At 35.2% G+C, this 23,740-nt stretch overlaps 1 protein-coding gene across 5 annotated transcripts; it reads right to left on the reverse strand.

Annotated features, from left to right (window-relative positions):
* Positions 1-1,272: 1,272 nt before the first annotated feature.
* On the reverse strand, positions 1,273-16,072 carry LOC105491595 (olfactory receptor 2G3-like). Of its 5 annotated transcripts, XM_071096091.1 has the most exons (4): positions 16,016-16,072; positions 14,259-14,312; positions 4,706-4,865; positions 1,273-2,372 (listed from the first exon to the last, which is right to left on the reverse strand). In XM_071096091.1, exon 4 carries the CDS (start codon positions 2,248-2,250, stop codon positions 1,315-1,317), a length of 936 nt encoding a protein of 311 aa, XP_070952192.1. In that variant the 5' UTR covers positions 2,251-2,372; positions 4,706-4,865; positions 14,259-14,312; positions 16,016-16,072; the 3' UTR covers positions 1,273-1,314. The 5 variants fall into 5 exon arrangements, with proteins under 5 accessions (XP_070952192.1, XP_070952194.1, XP_070952195.1 ...); XM_071096093.1 differs by lacking the exon at positions 4,706-4,865 and having other exon boundaries at positions 16,016-16,068; XM_071096094.1 differs by lacking the exon at positions 14,259-14,312 and having other exon boundaries at positions 16,016-16,054.
* Positions 16,073-23,740: the final 7,668 nt, after the last annotated feature.

Raw genomic sequence — 23,740 nt, forward strand, 5'->3', positions numbered from 1 at the left:
AGAGAAAAGTTAATTATTGTAGAATATTCAAAGTTATCATGGAGAAAAAAATAAGACATGAAAGGAACAGTTTGAAAAGTTTAAAAATTTGGTCTTAAAATGTACTCCTGAACTTAAAATAAAAGTTGGGAAAAAAAGAGGTGCAAATTGGTGTTAATACAAAGAGGTGTGACGAGAGAATTTGGTTGGTCTTGGTATTTCCAGTCAAGTAAAAAAAAAGTGATATCAAGTGCCATATAATATGAAACACAAAACAAATACAAAGAAACCAAGCATATGTTTAATATAATAGAGGAAGAACGTGAAGACTCGAGGTTTCTAAACACCAAACAGTTTTTGAAAAGTATTTCAATAATTCTAAAGATTTATTTAGCACTTACCAGTGCCATGATTAATTTTTCAGCATGTCACATGGATTAATTTATTTAACCCTCACTGCAAACCTACAAAGTGATTAAACTGAAAAATATACAGGTTGGGTAAAGAGCAGAGGGTTATACCCAGCTACTTAGTGGAACAAAATTTCAAACCAAGGCTGCCTTGGCCAAGAGTTCGTGTGTTTAAAGACACTGAGTGAAGCAAGAGAGTGTCAAATAGGATAAAGTGCAAGGTTTGTTCAAGCAGGCCCTGAATCTCTCTGAAATTACATTAAAAATATTGGATATTTCATTAAATTATTCAATAATTATTTATAATACAATTATTTCTATTTGTATTAAAAAGAAATATTTCATTTTTTCTTAATAGTATTTTAAGTGAATTCAAAGATATGTTCCTTTACTACAAAGAAAATCACATACACATATATTTTCAAGTTTTGTTTTACTGTATTTCTTGAAAGAAAATGTATACTTAATGTTTTAAATAATATTACACTGTGAGTCTTTTACAAAGAAAATACTACAATTCTCTCCTTACAGTAATCAATACTTTAAAATTTTCTGTTTAAATATTATTTTAATTCCCTAATCCTATATGTAGGCACAATATAGTGGGTAGGTCATTACGAAATGTCCCAATGTTGGTATATGCTTCAGCCTTCAAAGATATTAAGAGAGAGTATTAAAATGTTTGTAAACACACACACACACACACACACACACACACACACACACACACACACGGTTCCATGAGCTAGGTAATTTGAATTTATATGCTTGCTTCTTTTTTTGAGACTATGTTAGCCATATTGTATGTAAATAGAACCAGAGAGACAAGCGACATTTGTAATATGTGCATACTTGGAAGTCATTTCATGTCATATTTATTATCTAAAATTCCAGCACAGAAAGTTACTGTTTCCTGATTTTTCCATTAGAAAGTTTGTTCCCTCCTCAGCAGTCTCCTCAGGGCTCCTCTTACATCCTTGTTCCTCAGAGTATATATGAGAGGATTGAGGGTAGGAGTCACAACGGTATAAAAAAGTGTGAGGAACTTGCCCTGGCTGCAGCCATAGGATCTCTTTGGTTGAATGTATATGGCCGAACTGGGCCCAAAGAAGAGGGACACCACTAACAGATGGGAACCACAGGTCCCTAGGGCCTTGCGCCAAGCCTTGACTGACTTAGTATTTATCACTGCTTGCACAATGAATCCATAGGAGACTAATATCAATGCCATAGGAAGAAGGAGGAGAACCAATGTGGCCACAAAAAGCTGGACTTCATTTGCATGAATGTCCACACACACCAACTTGATCATGGCAGGCACCTCACACAGGAAGTGGTGGAGGTGGCGATTCCCACATCGAGGCAGCCGGAGGGTGATGGTGCCTTGGATGAGAGTGTTTCCTACTCCACTTAGCCAGGCTATTCCTGCTAAGGCCTTGCAAAGTGATGGGGCCATGACAGTAGTGTAATTGAGAGGTCTGCAGACAGCTACGTAGCGGTCGAATGCCATGACAGTAAGGAGTACACACTCAGTGGAACCCAAGGAGAGGGACACATAGAGTTGTATGGCACAGCCAGTGGGTGTGATGGTCTTGGATGGTCCCTTCAGGTTCCACAATAGCTGGGGAACAATGCTGGTAGTGAAGCAAAGGTCAAGAAAGGAGAGATTTGTGAGAAAAAAATACATAGGCGTGTGGAGTTTGGAGTCCAGGCAGGAGATCACAATAATGGCTGTGTTGCCCACAAGGGTTAGAAGATATGATATCAAAACTACCACAAAAAGGATGACCTCCAACTGGGGCTGATCTGAGAATCCAAGCAAAATAAAATCTCCCCCAGATGTTTGATTGTTTCTTTCCATTAGTCGTCCAAGGTAAAGAGAAAAATAGGTATAGGGAATTCAATTTAGAGAAATATTGTTACTACTCACATACAATATTTGAAGTAAAATCTTAACTGAGGTTTTTAACTGGAGGGGTTTCTCTGAAAAGGAAAAAATAATAATTATTAAAAAGACATTCTTAAAAACAAAAACATTCTTTAGGTCATTATTTTTGGACTCAATAAACATTGGCCCATCCTCCTTATTTTTATTTATTTATGCATTTATTTATTTATTTATTTATTTATTGAGAGAGAGTCTTGCTCTGATGCCCAGTCTGGAGTGCAATGGCACCATCTCATTTCACCGCAACCTCCGCCTCCTGGGTTCAAGTGATTCTCCTGTCTCAGCCTCCTGAGTAGCTTGGATTACAGGCACACTCCACCATGCCCGGCTAATTTTGTATTTTTAGTAGAGACAAGGTTTCACCATGTTGGCCAGGCTGATCTTGAACCCCTGACCTCAGATGATACACCTGCCTCAGCCTCCCAAAGTGTTGGGATTACAGGTGTGAGCCTTTTTTTATATGATCAGCTCTTTTCCCCATTTGTTGAAAATTATTACTAACTATAATCTACTCAAAGATGAAAGAAAGCTCCCAGTTCAGGTGACTATACAATTCTGTTAGTAGGAAATTCTGTTTGGAGGAAGAAACTTATCTGAATACTGAGACTATAAATACCCAGTAGTCAATTATTAGTGACAATTGATCATTCTAACAGAAATTGTAATGCAAAATAATACATAACAGTGAGGAAGTGGGTCAGAAAAATAAATTTAACATATTTTGTGTCCTTTCTGTCTTATAGACAAGGTTGGTTATGATAATATTTTGTATAACTAATTTTCTGATCAGAATGATACAGTGTCAGACACAGATGAATTTCAATATGGAAGGAAGCTATTGTCTTTATTTAACAACTTACATGACTACCACAAAATCCTTTATCTATTATAGTTGAAAAATAAAACATTTGTAACATATGCACATCAAAAGGCAAACTCACAAATTCAGAAGTGCACACATTTGTTCAGACTGATAGCCACAAAATGTTTTTGTTTAAAAATAAAGTTAAAAACTCATCTACTCTGACTCATTTAAAGACAAGGTGTTATTTCACATGATTATGAAGAGACAAAATATGTCTTTATCAGCTCTTTCACCATTGTTCTACATTAAAAAAAAACTGTCTGGATTATAATATACTCCATCGTGCTTCACTTACTATTTTATTAATGGTATTATCCTCTATGCACCAAAATTTTCTGCCCTTCACATAGAATCTTACTGAATCTTTTATCTTTAGTAATAATGAAGGCTAAATTTATTATTTTGTTTAGATAATTTTATATTTCAGAAAGTAAAATGGTGATTTAAATGGGGTAAAGTTTTAAATTTTTAAATTCTGAAACTAAATGTTTAAATTTATATGGATACTAAAGAATTCTACTTAAAAAAATGGAAAATCATGTTGCATAGATTCCCATATTCTGCTTATTCCCAATGCTTCTTAACATACAATGCTAATTTATCCTAGATTGATGTGTTCTAGTGCTAGTCACTAAAAGTCATATTTCAGTTATTTAATACATTAAATTCTTATGACTGTACTATTTATATGTCAGAATTATCAATGAAATCAAAATCATCTATTCCTCTAATATATTTTTATTATATTTGAATTTTATTTGAATGTTTGTATTATAAGGAATGGTTCTACAAGGGCCTTTCAACTTATTACTAACTTTCTATCTTGATCATATGAAATCGTACTCTCTCCAATTCACTGAGAACCAGCTTACAAATTGGAGGTGAGATGTGTAGCCATTTGCCTTCTCTATGGTTTAAATCTAAGACTTGTGACTTGAAGAAAGTCTCTTAACACGATCTGAGAAGGAGAGTTGTTTTTTATATATATTATATATACACACACTCACATATATACATACATATATATGAAGAGAAACTATATATTTTATACATTTTATATGTAATTTTTCTATTTACTTTATTATTATAAAATTTATATATAAATTATAAAATACTTATGTGTATATATACATTTTAATCAGAAAATAGTATTCTGAAAAACTATCTTTCCAAATCTGAAAGACGAAGAAAGGCTATTAAGTGCTATTTGGGAAAGGAAGAATTATCTAGAGGAAAATCCATTTCCTCTTGGCAAGAAGATCAAGAACTTTGTTTTCCCAGTGCATTTTTCTAATTATTTTTGTGGTATGAACAATGACTACATTTGATATTAATACATAAAAGTCAGACCTTAGAAATGACTCCTAAAAGGAAATCTGTAGGAGACACAAAGTGAATCATTAAAAGAAGTAGCTAAGTCAGTCAAAGCTGACTAATGTGATTGGAGGCAACTCAAGAGGGAGAAAGGAATGGTGACATGAGGTATTAAGACAGGTTACTTACATTCTCTCATCATTCTCCTTCTCCCTTTCACCTCTGTCAGTGTGCAGACAATATCTCTGGTGACATGACTTAGGCATATTAGAGTTTCTCCCCTGAAGTGAATATCACTGCCCAATACCTACAAGTCTGGTGAAAGTAAATATTTCTTGGGCAATAGTCCCTGGAGAAAATCAGATTAGAAAAAAATTAGAAGTATGTAGGATATAAGTTCTCTCAACACCTTGGAGATATGTATCTCCAAATTGCTAATTAGCCTGGAGTGTTTAGTGTCCAGGCAGGGCTTTCTCAAGGGAGAAACATGAAGTGAGGCATTTCTCAAGTGGACATTTGCTGTATCTGCAGTGAGACAATATCATGACAAATTATTTTACCCATGCTCAGGCCCCTCAAGTGTATACATCCTTATGTTCATCACTATGGTTGGAGAAAAAGGAAAGAAGCAATGTCTTTACTATTAGAAGCTAGCTACACACCAGGTAAATGAGACTTGTTTCTCTTTAATAACTGGTTATTTTCCTTAACAAATATAAACATTTTTCAACATCAGTTACCATTATGTATAATGTCCGTGCCTGAATAATGCTCCATTACAAGGATGTCCCAAATTACTTGAGTAAATGCCATATTATTGGTTACTAAATTTGTTATAATTTTACTTTATATTAAGAACTGCTGTGATAAAATATTTTTATAATTCAACATATGATTTATAATTAAATATGCACACATACTATGATGTATTTACTTAGAAATAATATATGAGTCAAAAATATGGCATTGTCATATCTAAAAGAATTTTAGAACATCCACCTATGTCTCTTAACACTTGTGCAAGAGAGCCTCCCCACCTCCCCCCTGCCAATTCCAATTCAATGATTATTTTTGTCTTATAATCTGTTAGGTAAAAAATCGCATATCATCATGACTTTTAATTTGATTTATAAAAAATTCCAAATCCCAAGTTTATGCAAGAATTTACATGTTCTCCCCATTCTTCAAGTAAGATTCACAGTTTGCAGTGAAATATTTATATATTTAATCCTTTAAATATTTAATATATTAGTTAAATCATTGAGTCAGTAATCTAAAATCATCATTATTTTAGTGGGTCATCATTTGATCCATTAAGTAATTTATTATTTTGTCATTGATTTTAAATACCAGATTTATGACATTTTAAATTATTTCAGACAATTGCATTTTTATTGCAAAGTTTATGACTCTTCCAGTGATACGTTTCCCAGAAATATATCCACTGATTGTACTGATTCATGAAAATTTTATAGTGCATTTATTACTGTTGTTCTGTTTTAATTTCACATGACTTTTAAAATGTATGTATGCCCATATCTCAGAATTCTTATCCAGTTACAGTTCCAAAATTATACTAGGTAGTAAATATTTTTAAAAAGAGTAAATAATTGTGATAAATGCTGGCAATCTTTACTTTTTCCCGATATTAATGAGATTTCTCTAGTATTTCTCTAATTAACATGATAGTAGATTTAATTTTGAGTAAACATTTTTGTCTCATTAAATAATTTTCCTACTGTTCCCTACAATGTCACATGTCACCAAGCATTTTTAAAAATTGGTAAGATATTTTGAATTTTAATCAGTGTTATTTACTCATTATTTGGAACAGTAATCTATTGAAACACTCTTGAAGAATTTCTCAAATAAATTCCACTTGGCTATGGCATATCATTCTTTTAATTTATTCTTGAATTTCATATAAAATGCTTCCACTTCTGGTAATGGGATTTCTATTTTTGTAAACATCCTGTAACCAGTTGGAAAATACAATAGAAGAAAAGATATATCCACAGTAGTGCAAATAAACTAGAAAGCCTAGAAGAAATGGATAATTTCCTGGACACTTACATGCTCCCAAGAGTAAACCAGGAAGAAGTTGAATCCCTGAATAGACCAATAGCAGGCTCTGAAATTGAGGCAATAATTAATAGCTTACCAACCAAAAAAAGTCCAGGACCAGACGGATTCACAGCCGAATTCTACCAGAGGCACAAGGAGGAGCTGATACCATTCCTTCTGAAACTATTCCAATCAATAGAAAAAGAGGGAATCCTCCCTAACTCATTTTATGAGGCCAACATCATCCTGATACCAAAGCCTAGCAGAGACACAACAAAAAAAGAGAATTTTAGACGAATATCCCTGATGAACATCGATGCAAAAATCCTCAATAAAATACTGGCAAACCGAATCCAGCAGCACATCAAAAAGCTTATCCACCATGATCAAGTTGGCTTCATCCCTGGGATGCAAGGCTGGTTCAACATATGCAAATCAATAAACGTAATCCAGCATATAAACAGAACCAAAGACAAAAACCACATGATTATCTCAATAGATAAAGAAAAGGCCTTTGACAAAATTCAACAGCCCTTCATGCTAAAAACTCAATAAATTCGGTACTGATGGAACGTATCTCAAAATAATAAGAGCTATTTATGACAAACCCACAGCCAATATCATACTGAATGGGCAAAAACTGGAAGTATTCCATTTGAAAACTGGCACAAGACAGGGATGCCCTCTCTCACCACTCCTATTCAACATAGTGTTGGAAGTTCTGGCTATGGCAATCAGGCAAGAGAAAGAAATGAAGGGTATTCACTTAGGAAAAGAAGAAGTCAAATTGTCCCTGTTTACAGATGACATGATTGTATATTTAGAAAACCCTATTGTCTCAGCCCAAAATCTCCTTAAGCTGATAAGCAACTGCAGCAAAGTCTCACGATACAAAATCAATGTGCAAAAATCACAAGCATTCTTATACACCAGTAACAGACAAACAGAGAGCCAAATCATGAATGAACTTCCATTCACAATTGCTTCAAAGAGAATAAAATACCTAGGAATCCAACTTACAAGGGATGTAAAGGACCTCTTCAAGGAGGACTACAAACCACTGCTCAGTGTAATAAAAGAGGACACAAACAAATGGAAGAACATACCATGCTCATGGATAGGAAGAATCAATATCGTGAAAATGGCCATACTGCCCAAGGTAATTTATAGATTCAATGTCATCCCCATCAAGCTACCAATGAGTTTCTTCACAGAATTGGAAAAAACTGCTTTAAAGTTCATATGGAACCAAAAGAGAGCCCGCATCTCCAAGACAATCCTAAGTCAAAAGAACAAAGCTGGAGGCATCACACTACCTGACTTCAAACTATACTACAAGGCTACAGTAACCAAAACAGCATGGTACTGGTACCAAAACAGAGATATAGACCAATGCAACAGAACAGAGTCCTCAGAAATAATACCACACATCTACAGCCATCTGATCTTTGACAAATCTGACAAAAACAAGAAATGGGGAAAGGATTCCCTATTTAATAAATGGTGCTGGGAAAATTGGCTAGCCATAAGTAGAAAGCTGAAACTGGATCCTTTCCTTACTCCTTATATGAAAATTAATTCAAGACGGATTAGAGACTTAAATGTTAGACCTAATACCATAAAAATCCTAGAAGAAAACCTAGGTAGTACCATTCAGGACATAGGCATGGGCAAAGACTTCATGTCTAAAACACCAAAAGCAACGGCAGCAGAAGCCAAAATTGACAAATGGGATCTAATTAAACTAAAGAGCTTCTGCACAGCAAAAGAAACTACCATCAGAGTGAACATGCAACCTACAGAATGGGAGAAAATTTTTGCAATCTACTCATCTGACAAAGGGCTAATATCCAGAACCTACAAAGAACTCAAACAAATTTATAAGAAAAAAACAAATAACCCCATCAAAAAGTGGGCAAAGGATATGAACAGACATTTCTCAAAAGAAGACATTCATACAGCCAACAGACACATGAAAAAATGCTCATCATCACTGGCCATCAGAGAAATGCAAATCAAAACCACAATGAGATACCATCTCACACCAGTTAGAATGGCAATCATTAAAAAGTCAGGAAACAACAGGTGCTGGAGAGGATGTGGAGAAATAGGAACACTTTTACACTGTTGGTGGGACTGTAAACTAGTTCAACCATTATGAAAAACAGTATGGCGATTCCTCAAGGATCTAGAGCTAGATGTACCATATGACCCAGCCATCCCATTACTGGGTATATACCCAAAGGATTATAAATCATGCTGCTATAAAGACACATGCACATGTATGTTTATTGGGGCACTATTCACAATAGCAAAGACTTGGAATCAACCCAAATGTCCATCAGTGACAGACTGGATTAAGAAAATGTGGCACATATACACCATGGAATACTACGCAGCCATAAAAAAGGATGAGTTTGTGTCCTTTGTAGGGACATGGATGCAGCTGGAAACCATCATTCTTAGCAAACTATCACAAGAACAGAAAACCAAACACCACATGTTCTCACTCATAGGTGGGAACTGAACAATGAGATCACTTGGACTCAGGAAGGGGAACATCACACACCGGGGCCTATCATGGGGAGGGCAGGGGGGAGGGATTGCATTGGGAGTTATACCTGATGTAAATGACGAGTTGATGGGTGCTGACGAGTTGATGGGTGCAGCACACCAACATGCCACAAGTATACATATGTAACAAACCTGCACGTTATGCACATGTACCCTAGAACTTAAAGTATTATAATAATAATAAAGAAAGAAAGAAAGAAAGAAAAAAAAAAATTAACTCAAATATTTACATTGATTATTGCTGGGTTGCAAGAATATAACTCAATTAGATTTTAATTTTTAGATTTTTGTGTATTTTATAAATTGTCCTGAAAAGCATGTATTACATTTGTTTTAAGAAAAACCTCAACAATTTGTAAGAAAAGGGAAGGAAAATATAAATAAATAAATAAATAAAAAAGAAAAAGGCTTTTAAAAAGAAGTCAACAATTTAATATTTTATATCTTTATTCACATGACATACATATTTATTGAAGATATTTCAGAAACAGAGAGAAGAAAAAAAATCACTGGTAATATAACTGCCTAAAGAAACTACTGTTGACATGTCATTTGGATCCACTCAAATTTATATATAAAGTTCTTGCAAAAACAAGAGGTCATACTATACAATTATTAAAACATGCTCCATTACTTAATAAATCACATTTACATTTCTTTCTAAACTTATAAACATACTTACAAATTATCTAATAACTAAATATAATTTCTGTTTTTAATTGTAGTCTGTGTTAACTAGTCAGTTATTCTTGCCTGTTCAGATTATTTACATTGTCAATTACTATCCACACAGTATAAATAAAAACCACAGTTTCACGTTTACATTAATAAGTCAGGTTTTCATAAAATTGGGATATCCAGCAAAACATACACCTTAGTCATTAGTGAGCATCACCATTATTCCCCAATAGTAGAAATATCACATTCTGAGAGAAGATTACATCTCTCTATTTGGCAGATAACCTTAAGCAAGATCATGGAAGTATCACAATTCTCCACTGTTTTTTCTATTACAACTATTATATGAGTAGTTATTAATTCCTCATAGATCAAATGTTAACAGAGCCCCTTTCTGAGAACTAGACGTTTAAATCCAAGGCAATGCCTCTGTAGGTGCCTAGAGCTACTGAATTGTGCTATAACCATGTTCAGTCCTCTGAAGAGCAAGTTTTTGGATGATCTCCAAATCTATTGCATCAGGATCCATCTGCACATATATACATTTTTAAATTACATTTTTAAAAGTTTACATTAATTTTAGTTCCATTTTCTTTCTCCATCTTTGCATTTTAATACTATTTCTCTTTTTAAAAACATTTTACCATGAGAACTCTCAGTAAAAATTGCCCATATTTTTCTTTTAATATTCTGTAACAACTGCTTCTGAAACTTAAGAGGGTGCTTTTTTTTAATGTTTACATATTTTATAGTTACATGCAAATCACAAAAATAATTATTTGACTCTATGTACCAATAATTAAAGTTGAATTTTAAGACATTTTTAGGGAAAGAAATAATAAACTTTCTAGAATTATTAGGTAATTAAGAATCATAGGGGACAGGCACCTTTAAGAACACACCCCCTTGTGACCAAAGCAAAAGTCAGATAGGCCCATCAGGGGCTAGAAAATGCCTAAGAGTGTAGTGTGAGAAAATTTACCTGGCTTCTGAGGTGTAAACTGGTAATTTTATACTCTAACTACAGAGATGACTCAAAAATTACCATCACTGTAACTAAAGAAGTTCCTTACAAGACATGTGGGAGAGTACACAGCTTTTTGTCTGTTTGCTAAATTTTAGGCTGTTTGTACATCTTTTCCAAGAAGCAAATTTTCAAAGTCCTCTGGTACCTAACTATGGGTCAAAATTTTTCCCTTGCCACGGTTCTCTGGAGAGCTGCCTTAACTTCCTTGTTCCGTAAGCTGTAGATGATGGGGTTCAGCATGGATGTCACCACTGTGTAGAAGAGAGCTAGGAGTTTATCTGTTCCTGGTGAATGGCTAGCCTTGGGCCTCAAGTAGGTGACAGATCCTGAGCCGTAGAAGAGTGTTACTACAAGCAGGTGGGAAGAACAGATGGAGAGAGCTTTACGGCGGCCTTCAGGTGAGGGCATGACCAGTACTGCAGCTAGAATTCTGCCATAGGAAGCAATGATCAGTAAAAATGGGCTGGAAATGCAAAGGATTGCCACGACAAAGACTGCAGCTTCATTATAAGATGTGTCCCCACAGGCGAGTGCCAGGATAGGTGGGAGGTCACAGAAGAAGTGGTCTATTTCACAGGGGCCACAGAAGTCCAAGGAGAAAATATAGTTTGTCTGGCCCAGGCCCACCATGCATCCTACTCCCCAAGAAACTATTGCCAAGTGGGCACACACTCCACGATTCATTCGTGTTGCATAGTGCAGTGGGGAGCATATGGCCATGTAGCGGTCAAACGCCATGGCTGCCAAAAGGCAGCATTCACTGATAGCAAACAATGTAAAGAAAAACATCTGTGTGGCACAACCCTCCCGAGAGATTCCTCGGGCCTCGCTCACCAGACTCTGCAGCATCTTGGGTATGACTGAGCAAGTGTAGCCGATCTCCAGGAGAGACAAGTTGGCCAGGAAAAAGTACATGGGGGTGTGGAGGACTGGGTTGGTCCAGATAGCAAGGGCTATGAGAGCATTGCCTGTCAGTGATGCTAAGAACATGAGTAGGATGAGGGTAAATAGAAGGAAACACTGTTCAGTGACCTCAGAGAATTTGGCAAACGCAAAGTGTTTGACAGACATGCTGTTGTCCTGCCACATGGAACAATTAAGACTCATGACCTGGGAAAGAGAAACACCAAAGTCACTAAAAAGATTCCTTTGGATGAGGGAAATAAGTCATTATTACTTTTTAGGAGTTTTAGTAAATCAGAGAAATGAATTTCTTACCTGCATTATAAAATTCAAAAATTACACTCATCCCCATACCTTTTCAAACCAAATCTTATTCTGTGTTCACTATCTCAGTTGATTTGTCCAAAATATAATCACCAAGCATAAAATTTAAAAATGTTAATTTTAGCTCAATTCTCCCTTCATCCCTTCCTTTAATCAGTTGTCAAATACTACCAAATAAAGGGCCGCTTGTACCTATCCATTTATCTTGACACTGACTTGCTTTCTTCATTCATTCATTCAACAAGTATTGAGCCAGAATATTTTGCAGTTACTGTTGTCGATCTTGGGATTCAGCAATAAACAAAAAGCATTTCTCCCCAAATGGAAATTATACTTTAGTACAGTAAAACAAATTAATTATTCAATCAATAAATAATTGCTATGATACAGAGAATTAAAACGAGGGCATGTCCTGATGGCCAACCAATTGAGATTAGGTGGTCAGAGAGGATTCTTGAGAATGAGGAGCGTGAGCTAAAATGTGAAAGACAAGAAGGGACAACCATGTGAACGTTGCATCACAGCCATTCAAATCCTGTCTATATTGTACTGCTTAGATAATTTTTGTCATAGCAACTAATGTTTTTACTTTTAATATTTCTCGTCTGCCACTCTTTCTCTATCAGACTGCTCTTTGCTAAATAAAAATTACCATCGCCTGCAAGTGAAAATTCAAAGTGCTTAATAAGGTTCGTGAAAATCTATGGGCTGGGCCACTGACAATTGATAGACACTTTTATTTCATCCCTTACCCAAATGGGCCTCGCGTTACAGTTATATCAAATTACTTGCATGTTGAGTATATGCCTTGCTTACACATACTTTCTTTTGTTTGTGCTCATTTTCCCATGGGGGCTGGACATTTGCTTCACTAATTGTCCACCTAGTAAACCGCCTATCAATATTCAAGTTCCAGCATAGTTTTGTCTTCTTTCTGGAAACTCTTTCCGACTCCCCTTCGCCTTCATCCCCATAGTAGTCAGTTACATGACCCCCCTTCCAACCCCGCTGTGTTTTCACCACCCTATAACAGCTGTGATAGCACTTTTACCACTCTGGTGACAATTACTTGCTAATTTCTTCCTGACAATAGCCCCAGACACTGGTACTGCATCTGGGATTTCATTTATTTATTTTTGCTTGCCATTATACCTAGCACCCTTAACAATTAAGATCTCATGTAATGAAAAAAAATTTTTAATGCTAAGTTTTACTATGGCTGCTTATATATTCTGCCCATAGGTACATATTCTATTTTCTGAAATTAAATCTGGTCTCCCTCAAGAATCTCAAATGTTACAGTTATTTTTCTCTCAATCTAATAATTATCTACTCTTGACAAAATATTCCTTGCAGTTGGTGTACTGCAGTTTGGATTCCTCATGAGATTACTGTGATGATTAAGTTAATTCCCACAATCACTTAGGAAAGTAATTAGGTGCTCAGTAAGTACCAGGTATAGCAGTGCATATACACATATGTACTGTCGCAATACGTTTATCTTCCTCTATTTTACCTATTGGGAAATTTTACAACACACTTCCTAATCGTTCCTTCTATTCAACATCTTCATCTCTATTTTATATCTTTGTCTATTCATCTACCATCATGGAGAGAAGAAATGCAAGAAATACAAACACACATACATACATACATAAACATGCCACCTGAATGCTATGTCTTAGGGAAAAATAGTTGTATATTATAGATCATTTAAATCTATTAAATTGAGTACTATTCACCTAAGCAACTTTTAACTAAAAAGTTAAAGATGAAGAACAAGTGGATTAATCAAAATACTGTTAAATATGAAGCAGCAACTCTGCATGATTGCATGGACCCTCAAGACATATGGCTATTGGAAGAATTGCCTGCACATTGAGTAGTCTATTATAAAGCATTCACACACATAGTAAAGCCTGTATAAACATTGTCCTTGCATTGCAGTTAATTTTAATATTTATATTTCTCGTGAAGCAACACAATTCACTTCAGGCTGAGCCAAAGAAAACTGAGACAATAGCCTACCTATCTTTCTGTGCATGTGTGTGAACACAAAAGATTTCCTTAAATTGATTATTCAATAATATTTAATGCAGTTTCATAGAAAGCTCTGTATGTAGAAAGTTTGTCATCTCACTTGTCAGTTAAATGTGCAGCTATATATCTTACCCATTGTATTTCCTTATTTCCAAAGTGACTATTTCCATAGTTTTTTCAGTGGCACTGATGGAAGGACAAAAAGGAAAATCCAGTCAGGAAAGAAGAATGTCTGATTGTTTCTTAACTGGTGATAAGATGAAGATTTCCTTTCATAAAAACCCTTGTCCCATTTAGAGGGTGTACAACAAATGCAAATGTCTGTGTTGGGGATGAGGGTTAGTTAGTGGGTGTTGGGGAACAGGAGGCACCTAGTAGTGGGTCGGACACAGTGAAGACTGACCACAAAGGCTGATGCACTCTGCAAATCGCTTGATACTTTTAAGACTCACAGGATGAATGAAAGCATGCATCCAATGATAAGTACACTTTAAAATCTAACAAAGTTCAGTAATAACAACTAAAAAGTATACAATATCAGACATAGTGAATGTCTGTGAGTACTTCCAAGGTAACTGACAATGCATGGTATTCTATCTAGGAATAAATACCAAATCGTATAAAAATAAATGTATGGGACTCACTGAAAGTGAGAATACAAACAAATGTAGCAAAATTCTCCTCTCCCTTCCTATCACTCAAAATAGCACTGAACTAGGTAAAATCTGACTTTTAATTACACTTTCTACTGTTTTTTAGGACTCCTCACCTATTGACCCTAGTCTAGGCACGCTGAGGTCTATGTAGTAGAGGTCAGCTTTGTAAACATACCAAAAATGTTTTATTTTCATCACTACCTTTGGAAGAAGAACTGTCAGGGGCCTGCAGAAACGTTGGTAGGTAGTAGAACAATTTGGCGTGGATATTGCTTCTGTCTCTCATCTGATACGTTTTCTTGACCTAAAATTTCTGATTTATCGTTTCTTTGTAAAGATAGAATGATGAAGCATTCTATCTTTCTGGTTTTCTTGATGAATTGTTTTGATTTAAAAATGCAAACAGGCCAGGCACAGTGGCTGATCCCTGTAATCTCAGTACTTTGGGAGACTGAGGCAGGTGGATCACTTGAGGTCCAGAGTTCGAGACCAGTCTGGCCAACATAGTGAAACCCTGTCTCTACCAAAAAACACAAAAGTTAGCCGGGCACGGTGGCGATTGCCTATAGTCCCAGCTACTCAGGAGGCTGAGGTGGCAGAATTGTTTGAACTCAGGAGGCAGAGGTTACAGTCAGCCAAGAACTCACCCCCACTCTCCAGCCTGGGCAACAGAGTGAGACCCTCTCTCTAAATAAATAAATAAATAAATAAATAAATATGCAAACATTGTAGAAGCAAACCATGAATAAAAAGTAAGAAATAGCTATTAAAATGCAAAACTTCTGCCCTTTAAAGCCTCATATTAATGAACTCATAGGACATTGCATGGAATATTCTGTTACCATCAACCTATAAAATAATCTATATTAAGAGTCAGTAATCAAGTCATTCAAATTGGCACTGTGACATAATCTGAAAAGATGGGGTTTCACACCCATTGATAAATTATGTTTTATAGATTCTTATTTAATGTTACAAAACCTTAAGTTGGCACTAAACACTGGAAAGTTTCTGAAGGTTTCAATAAGAAGATGAACTTTCAGTGGTTGGATTTATGAAAAAGACAGAGGAAGGACGTAAGTTAATTTTGATAGGTCAATGACTTATCCTCATGCCACCTTACACAGACTCCAGATCTAAGATGAACACACTCTCCATAGTTATACTTTGGAAATAATCCAGCACAAGTCATTCATTTGAGGTTGGCTCTGCATATTTAGAAGTGTTCCTTACCTGGCTCAGTCCCTTAGTTCATCTGTTTTCATGATGAAGTGTTTCTCTGTTTCTTATCAGCAGAAAGAAAACATGTGATACACTATTAAATATTGTATCTAAAACATTTAATGCACTTTCTGGCATACAAAATACAATAAATGTTAACCTTAATTATGATACAATCCTTTTAAACACTTTAGAAGTGCATATAATTTATGTAAATTAGTTATTAAAAATTATGGATAGGACCACCCATTGTTTTCTACTATTTCCCCATAGTCACTTCATCAAGGACTTAATGTTTAACTGGGTGATATCTTAACCCCTTAGAAACTGCTTAATCTTTTGACAGAATTACCATGTACAAGATAATCGTATGTCCATTCCCCAAAAATAAGAGCTATGTCAATGTCCTATGAAATAATTAATTTAGAACAACTTATGGCAATTTTGTGACAGGAGTACTAAGAAGCTGAGTTGTACTTCAGAGAAAGAAAAAATAACTAATTTAAATAATGACCTGAACTGACAATTTCTTTAGGTATTGGCTGTACATTTTTACACCTTAATTCACTGTCTTCCACAGCCCTCTTTTCTTAAGGCATCAGCTATGTTGCATACCTTTAATCATAACATTTGAGAGAAAAAAATAGATGATTTTTGCTTCTGATGAACCACTTCCTGATTTTCTCTGCACCAGCTCCTTATAACTTCCCAAATTCAGACGATGTAAATCTGCCCCATCTTCACTCCTGAGAATGTGCTGAGAAGACTTTGTTGCAGTCAGAGACAGTATCTGATCTCAGGAAGACTGGGTGCCTCGTGAGAGTGCACCACATCCCTTCTAGCAATGCCCTCAGCTACACGCGCACACACACACACACTCACTCACAGGAAGAGAGAGAGAGAGGCTGTGCTAGTTACATAAGGATTACATAATTCTTCCTAAAAAGCAATGGGATATGAATACGTCATACTTCAGTTCTCTCTGTGTTTTGAATCCCTATCCTGCCACACTCCTCCCTAGGGACTTACATTGTCTTCTCACTGGAGAATATCAGGAAGCAGTTTGACTGAATCTCTCTCAACCACTTCCTGATTTTCATGGACAGATCTGTCTCACTTGGGAAGCAAAAGTAGTAAATATAAAAGGCAGATTAATTAACAGTTAAGTAAAACTAACCTGTATTAATTGCTATCACAGGCTGTGCACACAGTACAATATGAATTAATGTGAAATGTGCTATTGCAACCAATTCTTTGATCACTCTAAACTGTTAAAATATTCAGATTTTAACTTTTATATGAATTAAGCATAATAATCATCAAAAATAGTTAAAAAAACTACACAAGCAACTATCATGTCACATTATGTTGATGAAGTTAATATTTATACTGATTATTAGAAAAGATTCAAACTAATAAGTTATCATAATCTTCTAGTCACAAATGAGTTTCACAAAGCATCCGCTTTTTCCTATCAAAAGTAAACATAACAAAATAGAGAAGCAAAAGTATATATTAGGAAAGATAACGAATTCGGTAAGGTACCTAGTTTTAAAGAAAAGTAAGTATGGTAGTGAATATATATCGTTTAAATGATATAAAGGAAAAGGAATAAGGAAGAGGAAAGTGTCATTTGGGTAGGAAATTACCCTTAGTATAACCCCCTTATAAAATAGGCACAATGTCCTCTTTGGAATTTTTTTATTGCCCTATTATATTAATATAATATAATCTTATATTATCTGGCTTACTCTTTTTAGCACCTTTGAACTAGAATCTGGTTGCTTGAAAATGATTAAAATGTAGTTCTTACAGTTATCATTCTCTGGATTACATATAAAGCCAAGGGATTTTTATTAGGTTTATGGGGATAAGCAAGACAGCTATCTTCTCTAGCGTTCTCCACTTATTTAGTAACAGAATAATGAATTTACCTAGTGTGGCAAATGCATTCAGAAATAATCTATTTCTCAGCTTCTGTCGCAGCTTGTTGCATCCTACAAATCATTCTGGCTGATAAAATGTAAATTGAAGTAGGTTGGGAGAGCTCCTTAAAGGGAAAGGGCATACCTTATTTTCACTCTTCATCCATTCAGCTATCCACTGAAACTCATCCACTGGAACTCAATGTGATGCCTGAAGCGCCAGTTCCATCCATCCACTGGAACTCAATGTGATGCTTGAAGTGCTAGCCTGCACAAGAAGGACAAGTACCAAAGCTAAGGGATGTTGGAACGGAAAGATAGAAGGAGGCTGAATTCCAGACAAACTGAACTTTTTTGGGTGAGAGATACAAACTTCTATTTTTTTAGAAAGGTACTGGTATTTTAGGATTTTCATTATGTGCTCCAGAGGCTAACCCTTACAGATTCAGGAATAACCTCTCAAGCAGATGATTCCATTAAGTTGAGAAAAGCTACTGCAATTGTGCATACTCTCTATTCTTGACTAAGAAAGTTAGTTCTCCCTTTCAGTCAGCACCAAAGAGCACAGGTACTTGCTGGGACATGATAAAACACATCCATTAATTTGCATAAAATTAAATAATTTACTCAAGCACTGAAGGAATACTAAAGGCCAGTAGCAAGTTGAATTAATAATGGAAATTTTTGTTGATGAAGAAAAGATTGAAAGCAGAAGTATGAGAGAGGAAAATAAAGATAAGTTTTCATAGCTACTAGATATGTTTGTGCAGTTGGTGCATTGTACAAAGTTGTGTAATTAAGAGATGCCTGGCTAAAAGAAGTGCTATCGTTGCCTTTTTTCTTCTAAAATACTCTGGTGCCTTTATCGATCAGTACAATCAGGTGTTGTATGTTTTATTGACCCCTTGTCCAGTGGGTAGTTTGTAAATATTTTCTCCCATTCTGTAGGTTGTCTCTGTTGATTGTAGAGCCAATTAACAATAGAGTTCATTAACATTTATTCAACATGATAATATATTAAAATATTTATAATAATAGGATAATTTTTAAATTAAATGAAAAGCATTATATTTGTTATTTTAGAAAAGAGCAAATATATTACTAACTAACCAGTATGTATTTATTTTGTGGCATTGCTAGTTTGGACTTAATTTTTTTTGTTTATTTTAATTTTTTTATAACCTTTGTTTTATTGCAGCCTTTTGAAGAAAATGGGCCTAATTGGAGCATGGTAATATCTACTGGGTAAGCATTTGTGGACAAGTATACAGGTACAGCTTCTGCTGTTCAAAAGCATAAAATACTATTAATTCACTAGAGCTGGTTTTAAGTCCTTTAGAAATTTTGATATTCTATTAAATTTATTTTGCTGCCAAAGCTAATGTGAAAACTTGTAAAGCTCTATAACTTCATGGTCTCTTGGAACATGCCACTGAGAAGGAAGAAATACCTGGCACACATGCTAACACTCTATCCTATGTTCACAGCAGACATAGTTAGTCAATCCCAGCACTGGTGTTGAAGTGGGACATTCCTTCAGAATCCTCCCCATTTGGCAAAGGAGATGAAGACTCTTTGTCATTCCTTTCCTGGAATGCAAAGGATACAACCATTTTTATAAGCTGTGCAGTCAGTCTCTGCTACTTCCCAACATCAGTTTCAAGTTCTCCTGGGAATTACCTCATGATTTCTAATTTTATTTGTTTCATTTTATTTCATTTATTTTTTCAATCTTTGTGGGTACATAGTAGGTGTGTATATTTATGGGGTACATGAGATGTTTTCATACAGTCATGCGATGTGAAATAATCACATCATGGAGAATGGGATATCTATTCCCTCAAGCATTTATCCTTTGAGTTACAAACAATCCACTTACACTCTTCAAGTTATTTAAAAATATACAATGAAGTTATTATTGACCATAGCCACCCTGTTGTGCTATAAAATAGTAGGTCTTATTCATTCTTTCTATTCTTTTGTACTCATTAACCACTCCTAGTTCCTCCACCATCCCCTGGCACTTCTGAACCTCTGGTAACTATCCTTCTATTCTCTATGTTCATGAGTTCTATTGTTTGGATTTTTAGATCCCACAAATAAGTGAGAACATGCAATGTTTGTCTTTCTGTGCCTGGCTTATTTCACTTAACATTGTGATCTCCAGTTCCATCTATGTTGTTGCAAATAACTGGATTTCATTATTTTTAGGTCTGTATAGAACTCCATTGTGTACATGTACCACATTTTCTTTATCCATTCATCTGTTGATGGACATTTCATTTGTTTCCAAATCTTTGCTATTGCAAACAGTGCTGCAACAAACGTGGGAGTGCAGATATCTCTTTACTATACCGATTTCCTTTCTTTGGGGTATGTACCCAGCAGTGGTATTGCTGGATCATATGGTAGCTCAATTTTTAGTTTTTTTCGAAAACCTCCAAACCATTTTCCATAGTGCTTGTACTAATTTACATTCCTACCAACAGTGTACAAAAGGTTCCCTTTCTCCACATCCTCACCAGCATTTGTTATTGCCTGTCTTTCAGATATAAGCTATTTTAACTGGAGTGAGATGATATCTCATTGTAGTTTTGATTTGCATTTCTGTAATTATCAATGATATTGGGCACCTTTCCATTTATCTGTTTGTCATTTGATCTTTTTCCCATTTTTTATTAGATTATTAGATTTTTTCCAGTAGAGTTGTTTGAGCTCCTTATATACGCTCATTATTAATCATTTGTCAGATGGAGAGTTTGCAAATATTTTCTCCCATTCTGTGGGTTGTCTCTTCACTTTGTTGATTGTATCCCTTGCTGTGCAGAAGCCTTTTAACTTTATGTGATCCCAGTGGTCCATTTTTGCTTTGGTTTCCTGTGCTTGTCGGGGCATTGCTCTAGAAATTTTTGCCCATACCTATGTCCTAGAGATTTTCCCCAAAGTTTTCTTATAGTAGTTTCACAATTTGTAGTCTTAGATTTAAGTCTTTAATCCATTTTGTTTTGATTTTTTTTATATGGTGAGAGACAGGGGTATAGTTTCATTCTTCTGCCTATATATATATCTAGTTTTCCCAGCAGCATTTATTGAAGAGACTGTCTTTTTCTCAGTGTATGTTCTTGGAACTTTTGTTGAAAATGAGTTCACGGTAGGTGTATGGATTTGTTTCTAGTTTCTCTATTCTATTCCCTTGGTCTATGTATCTGTTTTACGCCAGTTCCCTGCTGTTTTGGTTACTATAGCTCTGTAGTATAATTTGAAGTCAGTTTCAGGTAATGTGATTCCTTCAGTTTTGATCTTTTTCCTTGGGATAGCTTTGGCTATTCTGGGCCTTTTGTGGTTCCACATACATTTTAGAATTATATTTTCTATTTCTGTGAAGAATGTCCTTGGTATTTTGATAGAGATTGCATTAAATCTGTAGACTGCTTTGGGTAGTATGGACATTTTAACAATATTAACTCTTCCAATAGTCACAACTACTCTTCTATCATAGTTGTGACTATGATATTTATATTATTTGAAACCTAATTTTCCAACTCCTATATATCCTTCTGAAATACTAGACACACATAAATGTATTTATATATTTACATATGTTATATATGTGTGTATATATATACACACAAAACAAGGATATTTGTATTTTCATAGTGTTAAAATGTGTGCAGTTCATAATAGAAGAGGAAGAGTCAATTGTATATATATTGCATATATGTATAATGTATTTTATATATATTCTTTAAAGATGGTAGACACTTTATCACATCTGTAAGCTCTTCATTTTCCGTGCTCTGTGGGAAGAAGTGAACTATGTATCCACTGCCCAAATATCTGTAAAGGGCAAACATATGTCACTATTAATAAAATGACCATTGCATTACAATCTTTGAGGGTGGGTGCTTTTTGACGTTTTTCTACCGTAAATTCACACAAATGAATGTCCCATCTGTTTTTTTCTTTTCTATTCGGAATGATGAACATCATAATCTCCATGAGATGTTAATAAATGATAAAAATATAATGAGATACATTGCTAGGAGAAATGTTCTTTCAGATTTTTTTTTAAAGACAAGGTCTTTCTCTCTCACCCAGGCTGGGGTGCAGTGGCATGATCATGGTTAACTGCAGCCTCAACCACTTGGGCTTAAGGGATCCTCCTGCCTCAGCCTCCCAAGTAACTGGGACTACAGGCATGCACCACAATGCCTGCTAATTTTTTATTTTTTGTAGACATGAGGGTCCCACTATGTTGCCCAAACTGGTCTCAAACTCCTGGCTTTAAGCAATCCTCCTGCCTTGGCCTCCCAAAGTAATTGGAATTACAGGCCTGAGCCACCATGTCAGGCCAAGAGTTTTTTATAATGTCAAAACCAGACACTTTAAATGAGTTATAGGCCTTTCATCCACCAACCATTACATAATGATGTAGAGTCTCCGAAATAGGGTATTGGGGATACATATCCTATATACAGGAAGAAGGTCAGAAACTACTGGATTTCTTGTCTTTCAGTTTGAAAAGAATTGCTATTTTCCATTTGGCCTGCTGGGAATAGCTATCATAATGCTGATTAAGATTATTGAGCACGAACAATAAAATGCATACTGATTGGGCAGCAATATGTTTTTAAATCAAAGTCCATTACTGAGAGACATATGCGTCCTCCATATGTTAGCCATTAAGAAAAACTTCTGTAGAATGAGGTGTAGATATAAAGGAATACACTAAAAGGGATGGTTAGGATTATCTAAGAGAATAAGTAGGCACAGTCATTGCACAGAACTTTCTATATTTGCACTCCTTTTTCTGCCAAACAGTGTAGATGACTACAGCATGCATTTGGCTCACTGAGAATATACCATCCTAACACTGACTAAAATAAAATTAGATAAAATAAAATTAGATAAGACAACTATGCTTACAATATCCAAAAGAAAGAATATGCAAGGAGAAAATGAAGTTTCTCTTGATTATTTATGGGTGCATTCTAATTTTGTGGCGTGATTTAGTCATTTCAAAGAGTCATTTTCTTTCTTTCTAAACAAGTCTTATGATTATTTTCTTAATCATTAGTTTTAACATGCTAGGTGATAAAAAAAAATTCATTTTGGTTAATTTTAAAATTCATTAGGAAAAACAACATATATTAATAAAAATGTAACATTTTGTTAAAATCTATGGGTATTCATTATTTTTAGAGCTCTGTTTCATTATTTCTGGGGAAGGATAATAAATAATTTTCTTGCTATGAAATACATAGATAACAATAGTCACAATCAGCCACTGTTATTTGGAGATGGGAGGAATAATGGAACATTGCAGTTGGCAGTTGACAGTTGACAATTGGCATTCTGGGAGTGTGGAATTTGAATTGTAAGAGGACTGCATTCTCCTAAGCCATGTTCTGACCTTGCTCTTGTTCTCTTCCTAGTAGCTTCTTCACTGCTCCCTTAACATCCTTATTTCTCAAGGTATAGATGAGGGGATTGAGCATTGGAGTTATGAGTCCATAGAAAAGTGCAAGAAGCTTGCCCTTCAATTTGGCTGTGTTGCTCTTAGGTGCCATATATGCATAACCACTAATGGCAGAGCCATAGAACATAATAACCACCAGCAGATGAGACCCACATGTATTGAAGGCCTTCTTGCGACCCTCAAAAGATTGGATGCTTACTACTGCTTTGACAATGTTGATGTAAGAGAACAGAATTAATCCAACTGGGATGACCTTTATGACCACCACAGCTGCATACATCTCCACTTCATTGATCCATGTATCAACACATGATAACTGAAGCATGGCAAGTA

Source organism: Macaca nemestrina, chromosome 5 (assembly GCF_043159975.1).
Source record: "Macaca nemestrina isolate mMacNem1 chromosome 5, mMacNem.hap1, whole genome shotgun sequence".
In the NCBI taxonomy this organism is placed as follows: Eukaryota; Metazoa; Chordata; class Mammalia; order Primates; family Cercopithecidae; genus Macaca; species Macaca nemestrina.